The 19,048-nt window shown below is 52.5% G+C and overlaps 2 protein-coding genes across 2 annotated transcripts; both read left to right on the forward strand.

Moving 5' to 3' along the window:
* Positions 1 to 282: 282 nt before the first annotated feature.
* LOC149916741 (uncharacterized) lies at positions 283 to 3,374 on the forward strand. Its single transcript, XM_090145763.1, has 3 exons — positions 283 to 948; positions 1,207 to 1,276; positions 3,199 to 3,374. Exons 1-3 carry the CDS (start codon positions 283 to 285, stop codon positions 3,372 to 3,374), a joined length of 912 nt encoding a protein of 303 aa, XP_090001889.1.
* A 552-nt stretch (positions 3,375 to 3,926) lies between these two features.
* LOC149916742 (uncharacterized) lies at positions 3,927 to 19,044 on the forward strand. The gene is made up of 6 exons (XM_090145764.1): positions 3,927 to 4,305; positions 6,391 to 7,605; positions 8,980 to 9,050; positions 14,762 to 16,618; positions 16,877 to 16,946; positions 18,869 to 19,044. The coding sequence occupies exons 1-6, from the start codon at positions 3,927 to 3,929 to the stop codon at positions 19,042 to 19,044; spliced, it is 3,768 nt and encodes a 1,255-aa protein (XP_090001890.1).
* The last annotated feature ends 4 nt before the right edge of the window (positions 19,045 to 19,048 follow it).

The raw sequence follows: 19,048 nt of genomic DNA on the forward strand, positions 1-19,048 counted from the left end.
TTGGAAGAGGCTGCAGAGATAGAAATGGCAGGACAGTCATCTGGCACCCTGCAAGTTGCATCTCTTGCCCCATCTGATGAGGTACACGCTGTGTGTTCACCATCTCTTCTGGATGCTGAGCCAGGGCCTGCAGGGCACCTTGAGCCTTTACCTGTATCAGTGCTGGAAGATGCAGAAAGCTCAGATTCTTCCGAGGCTGCAAGCTCTGCAGAGGAGACTGATGCAGTATCGCTCCCCTTGCCAATGTCCAAGGGAGGAGAAAGAGAAGAATCAGCTATGGCCATGCCTGAATCCTCCGGACAAGGTCTGGGAGAAGCACGGAGACTGCCAGATCCCAGCGAGATCAACAGGGAGCCCTCTGGGTACTCTCCTATGATCCCAGCAATGCGGAGAATTCGTGAGGAGGACAGAAACGAGCAGATGTTGTCACACTGGAATATTTCCTGGCCAAGGAATGTGAGAAGCCCCAGGCAGCGAAGGCTCCAGGCAAGAGGTGACGCATTCAATAATGTTGGCGCTCGTCAGGGCATGCCAGGTATCTGGCCCACGACATCCCGGGCTGGTAACTGGTTTCTTGACTCTGGTGACTCCAGAAAGTGGACTGTTAGACTGCCAGTTATACTGGAAGAGTCCAGTGATGACAGCGACAGTGCTGCCAGCACTGCTGAGGGCACGCTGGATGCCAGAGACAATGCAGTGAGAGATGAGGGCATGCACCCGCCCTCCTGTCCTTGCCCTTCAACACTGGAGAATGTGGAGGAAGACTGGGGATGTGACTCTGAGGAAGATGCTGCATCAGAGGCAGTCAGCATCACATCCAGCACATCCGATGAGCCATCTGGTGAGGTGGAGGCCATTTCTTCAGCTTCATCTGTAGCTGCAGATCCCATGACTGAGGAGCATGTGTCAGCATGTGAGGGAGCAGAAGATGTGGGCCCTCAGCATGAGGTGAGCAAGGTCAGCACCAGGCATGAATTGGAGGCAGAGGCAGGAGTGGTGCCTGGAGTGTGCGCTGTGGGGAGATGCCTGGAGATGCTGTCTCCTTTCCAACCAGCTCCATGCATTAGGGTGGACAGCCCCTCTGTTATTCCTGCCTTGCCTTCAATCAAAGGGGCCTGGAAAGGGGATCCCTCCCCTGGACCCCTGGCACCCACACCATCACCAGCCAGTGGCATACAGGTGTGTGGTTTTGTTCTCTTCACACAGGTTTCTGCAGAGGCTGAAGAACGTGCACAGAGCTCCGTGTGCTTCAGAGATGCACCGGAGGATGGCCCAGGTACATCCCCAGACAGAAAACAATCCCAGGGAGGGACCTGTCAAGCTCAGATGGCCCACCAAGTGGCATGGAGGCTGACAGCGTTCCATGCGCTGCCATATCCAGGCCAGTCCTCCCAGGGAAATTCCATGGTGGTGGGTGGCACGGCCAGACACCTACCTAGAGGAGACCAGGAGTGTCCCAGCTGGATCAGGGCTCCTCAGGTGTCTCACTGCAAAGGCTTGGGTATTCCCTACATTGACATCATCATTCCCCCTTATGAGGATATCATCAGTATACAGATAAATCCGGACACCGTGGTCCAACGTGAGCTTCTCCAGCTTCTGTGCCTATGCTCCAAGCGCCAGAGTGGGCGAGTGTCTGTACCCCTGGGGTAATCAGGTGACTGTGCATTGCACTCCCTCCAAGTAAATGCAAAATTGATTGTCCTCCACCTTCTTCAAGGGGACCATAAAACAGCTGTCTTAGGCATCAATGGCAGCCAGAAAGGGATGAGCCTGTTCCTGTAGGGCAGTAATCAATTCTGAAACATTTGGGGCAGCTTTTGCTGAAGGGGCAGTCTTGGCCTCCAGATGCCTGTAGTCCACTGTAAGGAACGTGTCTGAGCCATACAGTGTGGGCACGCCCAGGCTTCTCGTGCTCCAAGCAGCAGATGACGGGGCCAGTGCTGCCGACACTGCTTGGGGCATGCTGGACCTCTGCAACATGACATCGAGGGTGGATGGCCACTTCCCTGCATCTTGTGCTTCCCAAAGCCAGGATATTAGAATTAAGTACACACAGTAAGAGACCATTGACAGTGCTGCCAGCGATGCCAGCACTGATCACGGCATGCTGGATATGGATACCAGGAACACTGCAGTGATGGCTGAGAGCACGCCCACACTCTCCTGTTTTTGCCCTGATACTGTGGAGGGTGTGGAAGAAGAATGGGAAGACAGCCATGAGGAAGAAGCTGCTGAGGCAGCCAGTGTGCCACCAAGCATTTCTGGTTCTTCATATGGTGAGATGAAGACCATGCCTTCAGCTTCCCCTGTGGCTGCAGGACCCAGACCTGAGGGACATTCATCTGCATGCAAAGGAGCAGAAAGTACAGTCAATTTCAAGCACAAGGTGAGGGAAGTCCATGTGGTCAGGACCAAGTGTGAAATGAAGGCAAAGACAGGAGCTGTACTGGAGTGTGCACTGTGGGGAGATGCCTGGTACTGTCTTCTTTCCATCCAGCTCCATGCAGAAAGATGGACATCCGGGGTTACCCCGGCTTACCTTCATGTGAGGGGCATGATTGACAAACCAGGAGAAGATAACCTGGAACTTGGAGTATTGCTGGCAAGGAACCTACAGGGCTGGTTTTGCTCTCCCCTCACAGGTTTCCGCAGAGGCCAGAGGAGGTGCACAGAACTCCAGTCGTATCAGAGAGACATCAGAAGATGTCCCAGATATGTCCCCAAATGGAGAGCCTGCTGAGCCTGATCAGCCCTGTGAGCAGCTCGGAGGCTGGCAGCACTCCATGCGCACCATTCTGCTGTGCCCAGGACAGCTTTCCCTCCCAGGGAAAAGCTGTGCTAGGGGAGCACGCAGGTCCTTGCCTGGTGCCCACCCTGCCCCTTGCCTATTGCTATCTGTCTCCCATAGCAACCGCTGCCAGACCACATGCTGCCAAGGTTTCTGCAGAGGACAGAGGACCTGCACAGAGCCCCAGGTGCTTCAGAGAGGCACCGGAGGATGGCCTAGGGACGTCCCCAGACAGAAAGCCATCCCAGGGAGGGCCTGCCCAGCTCAAATGTCCCACCAACTGGCACGGAGGCCAGCAGCGGTGTGCGCCCTGCCATATGCAGGCTCATTTTCCCAGGGAAAACCCATGTACAGAGCAGGCAGGGCCTCGCCTCTGCCCCTTGCCTACAGCTCTCTGTCCCCCTCAGGTTCCGCAGCCGCACCACACGCAGCGGCTCGCCGCCGGATGCCAGCTGTCATCAGGAATGTGCTCCCAGTTCTGCGCAGGGTTTGCACCTGCAGCTGCATCAGGGGACAGCGAGAGGAGAGGCACGAAGCTGCAAACACCAGGCAGCTCCTGGAGATGACAAACCCAGTCCTGTAGATGTAGAATTCTGATTCAGTGTTGTCTTTATTCTCTCCTGGCTGAGTGCTGGGCTCAGAGCACGGGGCAATGGATCCGTGTGTCGCTGGTGCCAGCAAGTGCAGAGAGCGAGGGCGTGCAAGCCATCCCAGGGAGGGCCTGCCCAGCGCAGACGGCCACGAAGCAGCACGGAGGCCGGCAGCACTGCGTGCCCCGCCGTATCCAGGCCCACCGTCCCAGGGAGAGCCTGCAGCGGCCCCTGCCTGCAGCGCTCCGTGCCCCACACGCTGCCGCGACGTGCCGCCAGTGGCCCGCCGTCGTCAGGACGACGCCGAGCCCCGGGCAGCCGGCTGCCCAGGCGGGCGCGGAGGGCTGCCGCAGTGCGCTGCGGAGCCCGCCGGGGCTCTGTGACGCGGGCCGGCGTCGCGCCCCAAGGCCATTGTGACGCGGGGCCGCCGCGAGGGGCCGGAGTCCCCCGGAGAGAGTGCCGCTCACTCTCGGGAGAGCGGCTCCGCGAGGAGGACGCGGCTCCCCCGGGTGCGTGCGACCGAGCGTCTGCGCGAGGACGCGGCGATGAGCGAGGAGCGGGAGAAGAAGGACGACCGCCAGCCCGACGCGGGGCTGCCACGCGTGCGCGACCGCCGACAGGTGCGGGCCGGGGAGGGAGGCGCTCGGGCTCGGCCGGGCCGCCGGCGGCCGTCGAAGTCGCCGCCGCGGGGGACGCCGGCCGCGCCTTCGCCGCCTCCATCCCGGTTCTCCTTCTCCCCGCAGGTGGTGCCGCCGGGCGGCCGGAGCCCGGGCTCGTCCCTCCGCGGCGTCCGTCTGCCGCCGCTGCCCGGCCCGGAGAGCGCGCGGGCCTCCGGGAGCCGCCGCGCACAGGTAGGGAGCCCGAGGGAGGCGGGGCCGGACGTCTTCCCGCGCCGCGTGGGGACCGCCCTGTGCCGGTGCGGCTGTGGGGAGCGGGGCGGCAGCCGCCCGCGGGCTGAGCGCTGCCCTCGGTGCTGCGTGCGGCGCGAGCGGCGAGGACCGCGCTCACTCGGCCTTTCTCCTCGGCTTCTCTTGCAGGCGGGCGGGCGGCAGTTCCTGGAGTCGGCGACCGGCGGCGGTGCCAGTGGCCAAAGCAGACAGCCTCAGCCACCCTTGCTGCCTCGCTTAAGGCGGGCGGGGCTGCCGGCAGCAGCACCCAGGCGTGCAGCAGCAGCTTCTGGGGTCTGCAAGCTGCCTGCTCTGCCAGCGGCAGCCTCTTCCACACCATCTCCAAGTGGCAGAGCACGTGCCGTGGGCATCAGGGGCAGCAGACTCCCAGTCCTTGCCCCGAGACCTCCGGGAACCTTGCATGTCCAGGATGGGACAGCAGGGGCTGAGAGCCGGGGTGCAGCCCTGGAAGTCTCAGCTGTTCTCGGGCGTCGCAGTGCCAGACCCAGACAGAACTACGTGGTGTCCCTGAGCTGTGCTGCAGCCGCAAGCCCAAGAGCCGGAGTGCAGCTGGCAGTACCAGGGCGCCAAGCACCTACCAGCAGCCTGAGAACACCAGCAGGAACGGCCCAGGGACTGACCACCAAGGCTGGGAAAGTCCACGCAGCTTGGAGAGATGCTCAGGAGGGCAGCACAGACACTCGTGCTGCCACTACACCATCTTCCAGAGCAGCTCAGAAGGGCCCAGAAGGGCAGGCAGGCGGCAAAGAGCAAGACAAGGAGCCCCTGCCTGCATTAGTGCCTGAAGATGCAGGCAACCTAGATTCTCCCAAGGCTGCACACTCTCCAGAGGAGGCCAATAATGCAGTGCTGTTCCCAAGAGTGTGTGAGGGGGGAGAAAGAGACGTAACTGCCACCACCATGCCTGAAGCCTTCAAACAAGCTCTGGGAGCAGCACTGAGACTGCAAGATCCCAGAGGGGTCAACCAGGTGGCCTACAGATGTTCTCCAGTACACCCAGCAATCTGGAGAATTCGGGATGAGGCAAGGAGGGAGCAGATGTTGTCCAGCTGGAACATCTCCTGGCCAAATCTGAGCATGCTCAGGCTGCTAAGACCCCAAGCAGCACATGCCAGTGCCAGTGCTACCAACAGTGCTCAGGGTATGCTGGACACCTGCACCACAACAGTGATGGTGGAGGGCCTCTTTCCTGCACCAGGGGAGCTCCCCTCCTGGGATGCTGGAGTGCGGGATGAACCGCATGATTTAGAAGAGATTGTTGAGACAGGAACTGCAAGACAGTCATCTGGTGACCTGCAGAATGCATGTCTTGCCCTGTCTGATGAGGCAGAGACAGTGTGTTCAGCTTCTCTTCTGGGCGCTGGTCTTGGGCCTGCAGGACAGCTTGAGCCATTGCCTGCATCAGTGCCTGAAAATGCAGAAAACGAGACCACGCACTGTCCAGAGGAGGTCAATGCAGCACCACTCCTGTCAGCATGCAAGGGAGGAGAAGAAGAAATAGCTATGCCTGTGCTGGAATTGTCCAAAGAACCTCTGGGAGAAACACCAAAACTGCAAGATGCCAGAGAGATCTACGGGGAGACCTATGGATATTCTCCAATTTTCCCAGCAATTCATAGAATTCAGAATGAGGCGAGGAAGGAGCAGATGTTGTCCACCTGGAACATCTCCTGGCCAAGCAACGAGAGCATGCTCAGGCTGCTGAGACCCCAAGCAGCACATGACAGTGCCAGTGCTACCGACACTGTTGAGAGTATGCTGGAGACCTGCACCACAACATCGATGGTGGAGGGCCCCATTCCTGCACCAGGAGAGTTCATATCCGGGGATGCTGGCGTGCAGGATGAACAGCATGATTCGGAAGAGGCTGCTGAGACAGAATCTGCAGGACAGTCATCTGGTGACCTGCAGAGTGCATGTCTTGCCCAGTCGGATGAGGCACACACAGTGTGTTCACCATCTCTTCTGGATGCTGATCCAGGGCCTGTAGAACACCTTGAGCCTCTGCCTGCATCAGTGCTGGAAGATGCAGAAAGCTCAGATTCTTCCGAGGCTGCACGCTCTGTAGAGAATGCTGATGCAGCATCTCTCCGCTTGTCAGTGTCCGAGGGAGAAGAAGAAGCTATGCCTGTGCTGGAATTGTCCAAACAAGCTAAGGGGGAACCATCAAGACTGCAAGATCCCAGAGAGCTCTACAGGGAGACTTATGGATATTCTCCAATTTTCCCAGCAATTCGTAGAATTCAGGATGAGGCAAGGAAGGAGCAGATGTTGTCCACCTGGAACATCTCCTGCCCATGCAATGAGAGCATCCTCAGGCTGCTAAGACCCCAAGCAGCACATGACAGTGCCAGTGCTACTGACACTGTTCAGAGTATGCTGGACACCTGCACCACAACATCGATGGTGGAGGGCCCCATTCCTGTGGCAGGGGACCTCCTATCCTGGGATGCGGGAATGTGGGATGTACACCATGATTCGGAAGAGGTTGTTGAGACAGGAACTGCAGGACAGTCATCTGGTGACCTGCAGAATGCATGTCTTGCCCAGTCTGATGAGGCAGAAATATCACGTTCAGCTTCGCTTCTGGATGTAGGTGCTGGGCTTAGAGGACACCTTGAGCCATTGCCTATATCTGTGCCTGAAGATGTGGAAGACTCGGACTGTTTCACAGCAGCGCACTCTCCGGAGGTGGCCAGCGAAGCACCCTTCTTCCTGTCATTGAGTGAGGGAGAAGAAGGAGAAGAACCAGCTATGGCCATGCCTGAGTCCTCCAGTCAATCTCTAGGAGAACCATCAATTCTGCAAGATCTCGGAGAGATGTACTGGAAGGTCTATGGATGTCCTCCAATTCACCCAGCAATCCGGAGAATCCGTGACGAGGCAAGAAGGGAGCAGATGTTGTCTACTGGGAACAAGTCTGAGCCATACAGTGTGGGCATGCCCAGGCTTCTCGTGCTCCAAGCAGCAGATGATGGTGCCAATGCTGCCGACACTGCTTGGGGCATGCTGGACATCTGCGCCACTACATCGAGGGCAGATGGCCACTTTCCTGCCTCTTGTGATTCCCAAAGCTGGGGTATTGGAATTAAGTATGCAGAGGAAGCGATCATTGACGATGCTGCCAGTGATGCCAGCACCGCTCACAGCATGCTGGATGCCAGGGACACTGCAGTGATGGCTGAGAGCATGCCCACGCCCTCCTGTTTTTGCCCTGATACCATGGTGGGTGTGGAAGAAGAATGGGAGGACAACCGTGAGGAAGAAGCTGCTGAGGCAGTCAGTGTGCCACCAAGCATTTCTCATTCCTCAGCTGGTAAGATGAAGACAGCAGCGGCTCGCCGCCGGATGCCAGCTGTCATCAGGAATGTGCTCCGGGCTCTGCGCAGGATTTGCACCTGCAGCTGCATCAGGGGACAGCAAGAGGAGAAGCACGAGGCTGCAAACACCAGGCAGCACCCCAGAGATGCCTAATTCCATCTTGTCAGTGTCAAATTATGATTCCATCTTGTCAACATAGAATTCTGATTCCATCATGTCTACATAGAATTCTGATTCCATTTTGTCAATGTCGAATTCTGATTCCATCCTGTCAACGTAGAATTCTGATTCCATCTTGTCAATGCAGAATTCTGATTCCATCCTGTCAACATAGAATTCTGATTAAATGCCATCTTTATTCTATCCTGCCTGAGTGCTGTCTGATCTGTCACTCATGCATGGTTGGTCTCTGAGTGCGACTACTGGGCTCAGAGCACGGGGCAATGGATCCATGTGTCAGTGGTGGCAGCAAGTGCAGAGAGCGTGGGCGTGCAAGGGAGAGTGATTTGTGACTTGCAAAGTGTGAGCTGGCTGAGCCGGTGTGTGTGTGAGGTGGGCTGCGATGAAGGGGGTGAGGGGCTCTGAAAGGGGCAGCCCTGGTGGGAGAGCACCGCTGTGCCTGTAGGGGTGAGAGCACGGCCAGACACCTACCTAGAAGGCCCATTTGGGGCAGCTTTTGCTGAAGGGGCAGTCCTTTAGTCCAGACGCCTTTAGTCCACTCTAGGTCTCCATTTGCCGTTAGACTTCCACACTGTCCATACAGGAGAGTTATAAGGAAAGTTTGCAGATGCTATTATCCCTTGATTGCACAGTTCATGAATCTCCAATCCTCCTGCCACAGGCAGGGCCACCAACCTCCCCATTTAATACTAGTCCAGATTGCCCAGGGCCCCATCCAATCTGGCCTTGAACACCTCTAGGGATGGGTTTGATGGGATCTCAAAGATCACCTTTTTCCAACCTTGTTTCCACCCCCCAAGGTGGACTGGGTTCCCTACCTCTGCATCCGTCTCTTCTGCCTCTGGATCAAGCCTGGCCTGGAATGTTTCCTGGAAGAAAGGAGTCTTTATAGGAAGCAAGAGGGAGATAGTCACCACCATGGATCCAGCATGATAGTTCAGTCACTGATCTTCAGTAGTGGTGGGTTGCCGAGCATTGTTGTTCTGTTGGCGATGACAGTGACTACAGCGATGATGGCAACTTTTCAGTGGTAGTACAAACTTATTTATAAGTCCAAAGTCAGCTCTCTTTGGAGTGGCAGCTTCTGGCTTTGGGATCTCAGAAAGAACCCCTTTTGTTCCTTTCTTCTGGGCCTTGCCAGTAGATAAGAGGGAGCAGGGAGGTGCCCACTTGTATCTTGCCTTCACAGGATACAATGGTATCATCGCCCAGTCTCATAGCAAGCTGGAGTTATTTGGTCACAGGCTATATCTTCCACCAGTAAGCAGTCCTGAGCACTCCCTACCAAAGGCAAACAGCTAAAATTGTCCACACAGTGATGTTGATTGCCACACAGCAACACCCATCACTCATCTCCTAGACAAGGCAGCCTTATCACAAGAAATACCTCAGGAAGCAAGCTTTGAGCCAAAAAAAAAAAAAAAAAAAAATCAAAGAATTCTCACACCACCACGTGGCTCAAAGATTGCTTGAAATGAAGCATAAGTGACCCTCCATGGTGGTGAGGAAAAGAGAAAAAAGAAAGTAAGAAAAAAAAAAAAAGTAAGCATAAGGGAAAAGAGGAGTGGGAAGGGGGGTTAAATGTTACAGTTGTTATGAAGAATTTCTTGGGCTTGGTTACAGAGGTTGCCCTGATTTGTTGGACTTGTTCATCATCAGTTGAAGTGGTTACAAAGTACATGGAGGATACAACTCCTTGTATAAAAGTTGAATCAAACATGGAGCCATACAACAAACAAACATAAGAGTTGCAACAGCACACGAAAAAGGATACGTTTCTCCCGTGGGCAATTTGTTTAGCAACTTTTTCATTATCATTCCATTTTTAGACAACAATTAGAGTCATTCAATTTGCCACAGACACCACCTGTGACTCTTCAGGAGTGGTGACACGAACGTTCCATAATGAATAAAAATTAGAAAGTGAAAAGAGACAACTGTACATTTGGCAATAACCATACCTTTAACAATAGCCAATAATATTAAATCAGTAAGTAAAACAAATAGAGCTATTTGTGTCAGCTGCTTTCCCCACCCAGGAACTCCCAGTGTAAGCCAAGATCCAGATGGGAATTCTTCAGTAGAGGTTGTGGTGTTTATGAACACCCATACAATATTACACTTCAGTGAATTCATCAAAAGCGTATCTAGTCCAATTTGACAATATGTGGACTTGCCATGTAATGTTTTCTAAGATGATTTAGTATCATGAGAACTCTCCACTTGAACATTTCCAAAGCAATTCAAATGCTGAGAGATATAAATCTTAGTTTGGCAAGTTCAAGTATTGCTACAGTCTACAGAATTTTTCACAGGATAGTGTGTGCAGGATAGTCCACAGTATAAACCATCAAGAGGAGTAATCCCAAAAACATACACGTCTCTTATCAAAACTTAGACACTTTCCAACAACCATGTTTTGGATGGAACTCCTGGACTGGTGTGACACTGAAAAGCATCAGTGCAAAAGGCTTTACGATAGATTTCTTTTGTGCCCACATCTAACAGATATTAGATGGGCCTCTTGATTCATTTCCCAGTTTGTTAGGAATTTGGAAACACTGTGGAGGAGTCACATGCAAATCATAATCAGTTTGAAAAAAAGGGGTGAAAGAAGGGGTCAAAAGAAATGGTATCACTGTGCAGGGAGTACCAGTAAGCCAGGATGACCTGTAAGAACTCTGAACCCAGTTGTGAAATTTAACAGATCCAAGGACTGATATCAATCACCACCCACACTCACAACAATGCAAAACACAATATGATTGCAACCAAAAAAATGTAATTAAGAGGTATACTCAGTATTCTAGCATGATCAAATCTTCAGTATTTCTGTCACAAAACACAAACGGTTAAAATCAGCCTTAAAATTAGCCTTTCTGTCAAGTGCCCACGGGGATCTTCTGTAAAATAAAACAAGAACCAACTTGCCCTTTTTGGGCTTTGTAAATATGGTTAAAAAATGAGGGAACAATTGAGGAAGTGTTGATTTCATATTACTTTTTTCGGGGTGTCTTTAGCCTTCCAAGGATATTTGGTAAGGGATTCTGTTAAGGTTAGGGAACTGGCCTCATGTTAGCTGAGTCAATCGCACAGGCTGGCCAGGGAGATAAGAGTGTTTCCCTGGCTTATCAGCCTCTGGATCATGACTCACAGGGGTAATTGGCAAGAGTGGTGAGGCCTTTAGACACAAGGTGTTAAATGGAGGATCTGGTTTCCCTTTGTGGTAAGCTTTCTAATGCATCCACCCTTCACTGCCCCCACCCCGGTCACTTGGGAGGGGCGAAGACATCAGTTTTTTATTGGATAGCTGCTCAGGTTTTGCTTTCCAGGTCTTGAGCTTTTGTTCTGGCCACCACTTAACTAATTTCTCTAACCTGACAGTGGGTAATCCATTCATCAGATCTCACAGGACACCCTTTTGCCAGCCCAGTGTCCAGAGACAATTACCTTTATGATCAATATTCCGCCTATCTGTTTTTACTGACAATGAAACCCTTCCAGTCCCACTGAGCTTTGGGCTAGGTGGCCTGGGGGCAAGGCTGACCGCTGCAAGTCTTACTTCCCTTGGCTCAAATTTACTGGCGGAAGAAATCACTGACCCATATTTTCTTCCATAGTTGATTAACTCTTGGACAGCCTTCTTCCACGCCCATACGTCCCCTGACTGCAGATGGTTAGATGTTACAGTTCCTTCTAACGCTGCCCGGGTTCTCTCTCCCTGACACATAGCTTGTATCTTTCCTTGCAGTTGTATGCCTATGGGTTTCAATGACTCTGGAAGCCCCCTAATTAAAGCAGTCATTCTCTCAGGATCAACAGGCATCATCATAGGTGATTCGTGGTGTGGCTGCAGCTTTCTATCATACATCATTTGGAGACAAGCAGCCTTTTGAACGCTCTCTACTAACTGGTCGACTGTTCCAGTAATAGCAAGAGGGTATCCCTTTTCTAGAGGATTGAGACCACCTGCCCAATAGGCAGCCCTCTGTGTTAAGGACCAGGGAGCACCATTGTTGCCAGTAGTTAAAAATACTCCTGGTCCCCAGTAACCTCCCGCTTCCTTTTCCATTAGCTGTATCTGGTCTCCACCAGTGAGACTAACCCTCCATACATACTCATTTTCTGACTCCTTTGGAGAGCGGCTGAAATCTTTTTTCAATTTTGCTAGTTCAGTGGCTGAGAAGGGAATTCCTTTAACATTCATTTGAGGATCTAGATCCTCCCTGTTATTGAATGCATATTCGGTTTTTATCAAAGGGTGCATCTGGGCTGGAGAGGCCTCTAATTTGTCTAGCCTTGCCTTCATTTCTTTCAATCCTTCTAGAGGGTAGATTTTTTCTTGAGGCAAACTATGGGCGACAGTATCGCTATTTTCTTTATACCTTAACTGCTCCTTCAGAACCCCTAGTAAGGGAGCTGCATCATGCTTTTCATTTTCTAATGAAACAGGCCACAAGGGTAATCCATACCGTATGACATGGTGAAAAAAACCTCAAAACTGACGGGTTTGACTGAGATGGGCAGCCACTGCTTTGGGAGAGACTGGCAGATGATAATTGCTTGTGAATCATTTGTTTTGTAAGTATATATACGTATGCATGTATTATTAGCACTACTGTAATTTCTCTCTTATTTTTCTGCCTTAGTAAACAGTTTTTATCTCAACCAAATCATTTTTTTTCTGATTCTCTCCCCCATCCCATCTTTTCAAATAAGTGAATTTCCAGATTTGGACTTAAAATTTGCTGTCATACAAGCACTAACATTTTTGTTGTATTATGTAGATGTATGAGCAAACAATTCTCAAAAAATTACTGCCATGTCTACTTTGCTGCCAAATTTATATCTTCATATAAATATTTACATTTTATAGACATTTCCATTATTCCACATATTATGCTATTATATATTTACATTTATATACAATTACTATTTACATTTTATAGAAGACAAAAATCCAGTGACACTATTTCCCACTTCCTATATAGTCCAGTGACAATATATTTCCTATTAATAGAAAAAATGCCAATATAGGCATCTGAAACTATTGCAGGTTTCAAATGAAATAAGTTTTTAAGTAATATATCTGAACAAATTTCCAGGAGAAAAAAAAAACCAGCCTTTTTTTCCAAAACACAAGAGAGTGTGCTGGCAGGATTTTAACTACCAGCCATGGTGGTCTCAATTTATACACTGAATAAGATTTTCACTCTAGTGCCATGGCTATTCAGGAGACGTGTGTATGCTTAACGGGGCTGGCTGGCTGCACTCCACCATGCTGCTCTTTCACTCTCCCTTCTTAAAGGAACAGGGATGAAAATACAATGAAGGAGAGCTTCAGTTGAGATAAGGACAGGGAGATCTCTCACCAAGGACCATCGTGTGCAAAACAGACTCAAGTTAGGGGACGAATGTAAGTTTCTGTCTGTTAATAGCAGACTAGAGCACTGAGGAACTAGAAGCAAACTAAAAACATTTTCCCATTCACTCATTCTCTTCCAAGTCGTCCCCTTAAGTGGAGCAGGGAACTGGGGCTATGGTCGGTCCCTAAAGCTCTGATGTTGCACCACACAGGGTCCCTCTCACGGCAGCCATCTTTTCTAAACCAATCCCTCACGGGCTTCTGACAGACTGCAGCTCTTCAAGCGCTACTCTAAAGTGGCTCCGTACCCCGGAGTCCATCCTGTAGAAACTGCCCCACGGGCAGCACTTCCCCAGAGCTTCAACACCACACTCTCCTCTTCAAGAGCAGCAGCTGGCCCAGCCCTCCTGCCCCACCGCGGCCCTTCTCCATGGCCGCAGCTCCGGCCCGGGGCTGCTCCTGTGGGCACAACATGGCTGCGGCCTCCTGCAGGCCGCGCCTACCATGGGCTGCTTCATGGCTGCAATGGAGATCTGCTCCGTGTGGTGCCCACGGTCTGTAGGGGCCGGCCTGTCATATGTCTCCTGCTTTCCTCTTCCCTTGAAACAGAGGGTGAGGTATCTAAATGGACTGTTCATACCCTTGTTTGTCTTCCTCAGCGATTGCCACTTCCTACAGCTTCTTCACGTGGTCCCTCTGCACTCTGACCACAGCACAACTCCCTGAGATGAGGCCACCCCAAATACCCTTCAAACAACATCTGGTCAACCACATCCTCTCTTGGGATGTGCTTCTGGGTTAAAATCTACTATGTGCTAAAGGCATACTGTTTCTCCAGCCCACGGTGGTCACAACACGTAGCACATCTTCATGCTGTGTAGCTTTCAGCAGAGTTGCTGTGTCCCTGTGGCCACGCTGCAAGCACTGCTGAAGGCTGCACACTGTCTTTCCTTGCTGCCCTCATTTGCCTGGTTGTCTGTCTCTTCACCAGCTGATTGCTGAATGAGGGTTTGAGACCCACTAGTACCATCTGTGGATAAAAGGTGTAGTCTCTTCCAGCCAGCCAGGAGCAAGCTATCACCCAGAGCAGCCACGAGGATTCTCCAAAGAAGCCTGGGAACAGCTACAACAATTGCTGTGGCTCTGTGTGTTGCTCCCAGTCTTAATAATCAGGCTTAATGATCTTCTTAAAATACAGTGTTTGCAGTGCCTCTGATATGAATCAATGTTTAAGAAGGGCAAAAAGGGCTGCTTACTGCAAAACAAATACTCGCACAGAAAGATTAGGCATTTGTTTAGCAAGCTTAATTAAAAAGCTCTACTTGGTGCCTCTTTGAGGATCTAAACTCCTTGATAAAGAAATAACCCGTTTTTCCAGTTATAGCTTCCTTTTCTTTGTAAGTGGTGAGTAGTTTCAAAGATCAAAAGGCCAAGTCTCATACGCCATCTTAATTTGAAAGATATTTTAACATTCTGATAAGCACAGTTTTGGAATGCTTCATTTTGTTTGCCTCACTAGTCAATGTGCAAACTTAGGGTAATTAAACAAAGTGATATTTCACAGTCAGTCTTTGCATTTAGACAGTGAATGTGTAAGTTTAAATAGGAAAATCTACATACTCTCGGGAGAGCGGCTCGGCGAGGAGGACGTGGCATTAGAGGCAGCAGACTCCCAGTACTTGCCCCGAGACCTCAGCACACACCGCAGATGTTGTCCAGTTGCAACACACGGTGGGCAAACTCTGTGAGCGTGCCCAGGCCCAGTGCTGCCAACACTGCTCAGGGAAACCTGGGCGTACGCTCCGCGACATCGAGGGCTGAGGCTCAGATTCCTGCCTCTGGTGGTTCCCGAACCAGGGATGCTGGAGTGCAGGTTGAGCTGCAAGAATTAGAAGAGACTGCTGAGAGGGAATCCGCAGGATGTTCACCTGGCAAACTGTGGAGCGCATCTCTTGCCTCACCTGATGAGGCAGGCAGCATGCCTTCGGCTTCTCTTCTGGCTGCGGACCCTGGGCCTGGAGGACACCTTGAGGCTTTGGCTGTAACAGGTCCTGAAGATGGGGAACACTCAACTTCTTCCAAGGCTGAATACTTTCCAGAGGAGGCCAATGCAGCACCTTTTTTCTGGAGAGCATGCGAGGGAGAAGAAGAAGAAACGGCTACCACCATGCCTGAATTCTCCAACCAGTCTCTGGGAGAAGAACAGAGGTTGCAAGATCCCAGAGAGGTCTACGGGGAGGCATATGGATATCCTCCAGTTCACCCAGCAATCCAGAGAATCCGGGATGAGGCGAAGAAGGACCAGATGCTGCCACACTGGAACATCTCCTGGCCAAATAGCATGAGCGTGCCCCTGCTGCTAAGGCCCCAAGCAACAGAAGACAGTGCCAGTGCAGCTGACAGTGCTCAGGGCACGCTGAGCGTCTGCAGTGTGACATCGAGGGCTGAGGGCCAGTTTTCTGCTTCTGATGATTCCTCAGCCAGAGGTGTTATAGTCCAGGACTCGCAGCTAGAGTTGGAAGAGGCTGCAGAGATAGAAACGGCAGGACAGTCATCTGGCACCCTGCAAGTTGCATCTCTTGCCCCATCTGATGAGGTACACGCTGTGTGTTCACCATCTCTTCTGGATGCTGAGCCAGGGCCTGCAGGGCACCTTGAGCCTTTACCTGTATCAGTGCTGGAAGATGCAGAAAGCTCAGATTCTTCCGAGGCTGCAAGCTCTGCAGAGGAGACTGATGCAGTATCGCTCCCCTTGCCAATGTCCAAGGGAGGAGAAAGAGAAGAATCAGCTATGGCCATGCCTGAATCCTCCGGACAAGGTCTGGGAGAAGCACGGAGACTGCCAGATCCCAGCGAGATCAACAGGGAGCCCTCTGGGTACTCTCCTATGATCCCAGCAATGCGGAGAATTCGTGAGGAGGACAGAAACGAGCAGATGTTGTCACACTGGAATATTTCCTGGCCAAGGAATGTGAGAAGCCCCAGGCAGCGAAGGCTCCAGGCAAGAGGTGACGCATTCAATAATGTTGGCGCTCGTCAGGGCATGCCAGGTATCTGGCCCACGACATCCCGGGCTGGTAACTGGTTTCTTGACTCTGGTGACTCCAGAAAGTGGACTGTTAGACTGCCAGTTATACTGGAAGAGTCCAGTGATGACAGCGACAGTGCTGCCAGCACTGCTGAGGGCACGCTGGATGCCAGAGACAATGCAGTGAGAGATGAGGGCATGCACCCGCCCTCCTGTCCTTGCCCTTCAACACTGGAGAATGTGGAGGAAGACTGGGGATGTGACTCTGAGGAAGATGCTGCATCAGAGGCAGTCAGCATCACATCCAGCACATCCGATGAGCCATCTGGTGAGGTGGAGGCCATTTCTTCAGCTTCATCTGTAGCTGCAGATCCCATGACTGAGGAGCATGTGTCAGCATGTGAGGGAGCAGAAGATGTGGGCCCTCAGCATGAGGTGAGCAAGGTCAGCACCAGGCATGAATTGGAGGCAGAGGCAGGAGTGGTGCCTGGAGTGTGCGCTGTGGGGAGATGCCTGGAGATGCTGTCTCCTTTCCAACCAGCTCCATGCATTAGGGTGGACAGCCCCTCTGTTATTCCTGCCTTGCCTTCAATCAAAGGGGCCTGGAAAGGGGATCCCTCCCCTGGACCCCTGGCACCCACACCATCACCAGCCAGTGGCATACAGGTGTGTGGTTTTGTTCTCTTCACACAGGTTTCTGCAGAGGCTGAAGAACGTGCACAGAGCTCCGTGTGCTTCAGAGATGCACCGGAGGATGGCCCAGGTACATCCCCAGACAGAAAACAATCCCAGGGAGGGACCTGTCAAGCTCAGATGGCCCACCAAGTGGCATGGAGGCTGACAGCGTTCCATGCGCTGCCATATCCAGGCCAGTCCTCCCAGGGAAATTCCATGGTGGTGGGTGGCACGGCCAGACACCTACCTAGAGGAGACCAGGAGTGTCCCAGCTGGATCAGGGCTCCTCAGGTGTCTCACTGCAAAGGCTTGGGTATTCCCTACATTGACATCATCATTCCCCCTTATGAGGATATCATCAGTATACAGATAAATCCGGACACCGTGGTCCAACGTGAGCTTCTCCAGCTTCTGTGCCTATGCTCCAAGCGCCAGAGTGGGCGAGTGTCTGTACCCCTGGGGTAATCAGGTGACTGTGCATTGCACTCCCTCCAAGTAAATGCAAAATTGATTGTCCTCCACCTTCTTCAAGGGGACCATAAAACAGCTGTCTTAGGCATCAATGGCAGCCAGAAAGGGATGAGCCTGTTCCTGTAGGGCAGTAATCAATTCTGAAACATTTGGGGCAGCTTTTGCTGAAGGGGCAGTCTTGGCCTCCAGATGCCTGTAGTCCACTGTAAGGAACGTGTCTGAGCCATACAGTGTGGGCACGCCCAGGCTTCTCGTGCTCCAAGCAGCAGATGACGGGGCCAGTGCTGCCGACACTGCTTGGGGCATGCTGGACCTCTGCAACATGACATCGAGGGTGGATGGCCACTTCCCTGCATCTTGTGCTTCCCAAAGCCAGGATATTAGAATTAAGTACACACAGTAAGAGACCATTGACAGTGCTGCCAGCGATGCCAGCACTGATCACGGCATGCTGGATATGGATACCAGGAACACTGCAGTGATGGCTGAGAGCACGCCCACACTCTCCTGTTTTTGCCCTGATACTGTGGAGGGTGTGGAAGAAGAATGGGAAGACAGCCATGAGGAAGAAGCTGCTGAGGCAGCCAGTGTGCCACCAAGCATTTCTGGTTCTTCATATGGTGAGATGAAGACCATGCCTTCAGCTTCCCCTGTGGCTGCAGGACCCAGACCTGAGGGACATTCATCTGCATGCAAAGGAGCAGAAAGTACAGTCAATTTCAAGCACAAGGTGAGGGAAGTCCATGTGGTCAGGACCAAGTGTGAAATGAAGGCAAAGACAGGAGCTGTACTGGAGTGTGCACTGTGGGGAGATGCCTGGTACTGTCTTCTTTCCATCCAGCTCCATGCAGAAAGATGGACATCCGGGGTTACCCCGGCTTACCTTCATGTGAGGGGCATGATTGACAAACCAGGAGAAGATAACCTGGAACTTGGAGTATTGCTGGCAAGGAACCTACAGGGCTGGTTTTGCTCTCCCCTCACAGGTTTCCGCAGAGGCCAGAGGAGGTGCACAGAACTCCAGTCGTATCAGAGAGACATCAGAAGATGTCCCAGATATGTCCCCAAATGGAGAGCCTGCTGAGCCTGATCAGCCCTGTGAGCAGCTCGGAGGCTGGCAGCACTCCATGCGCACCATTCTGCTGTGCCCAGGACAGCTTTCCCTCCCAGGGAAAAGCTGTGCTAGGGGAGCACGCAGGTCCTTGCCTGGTGCCCACCCTGCCCCTTGCCTATTGCTATCTGTCTCCCATAGCAACCGCTGCCAGACCACATGCTGCCAAGGTTTCTGCAGAGGACAGAGGACCTGCACAGAGCCCCAGGTGCTTCAGAGAGGCACCGGAGGATGGCCTAGGGACGTCCCCAGACAGAAAGCCATCCCAGGGAGGGCCTGCCCAGCTCAAATGTCCCACCAACTGGCACGGAGGCCAGCAGCGGTGTGCGCCCTGCCATATGCAGGCTCATTTTCCCAGGGAAAACCCATGTACAGAGCAGGCAGGGCCTCGCCTCTGCCCCTTGCCTACAGCTCTCTGTCCCCCTCAGGTTCCGCAGCCGCACCACACGCAGCGGCTCGCCGCCGGATGCCAGCTGTCATCAGGAATGTGCTCCCAGTTCTGCGCAGGGTTTGCACCTGCAGCTGCATCAGGGGACAGCGAGAGGAGAGGCACGAAGCTGCAAACACCAGGCAGCTCCTGGAGATGACAAACCCAGTCCTGTAGATGT

Source organism: Phasianus colchicus, chromosome 9 (genome assembly GCF_987193195.1).
Source record: "Phasianus colchicus chromosome 9, bPhaCol1.hap1.1, whole genome shotgun sequence".
In the NCBI taxonomy this organism is placed as follows: domain Eukaryota; kingdom Metazoa; phylum Chordata; class Aves; order Galliformes; family Phasianidae; genus Phasianus; species Phasianus colchicus.

Bases quoted from the DNA above. Each gene is read 5' to 3' on its own strand.
- LOC149916742 (XM_090145764.1), top strand. From the start codon at position 3,927: ATGAGCGAGGAGCGGGAGAAGAAGGACGACCGCCAGCCCGACGCGGGG. The intron at 7,606-8,979 runs GTAAGATGAAGA...TTGCCTTCACAG, and splicing joins CATTTCTCATTCCTCAGCTG to GATACAATGGTATCATCGCC. The intron at 16,947-18,868 runs GTACATCCCCAG...TGTCCCCCTCAG, and splicing joins TGCACCGGAGGATGGCCCAG to GTTCCGCAGCCGCACCACAC.
- LOC149916741 (XM_090145763.1), top strand. From the start codon at position 283: ATGCCTGAATCCTCCGGACAAGGTCTGGGAGAAGCACGGAGACTGCCA. The intron at 949-1,206 runs GTGAGCAAGGTC...CTCTTCACACAG, and splicing joins ATGTGGGCCCTCAGCATGAG to GTTTCTGCAGAGGCTGAAGA. The intron at 1,277-3,198 runs GTACATCCCCAG...TGTCCCCCTCAG, and splicing joins TGCACCGGAGGATGGCCCAG to GTTCCGCAGCCGCACCACAC.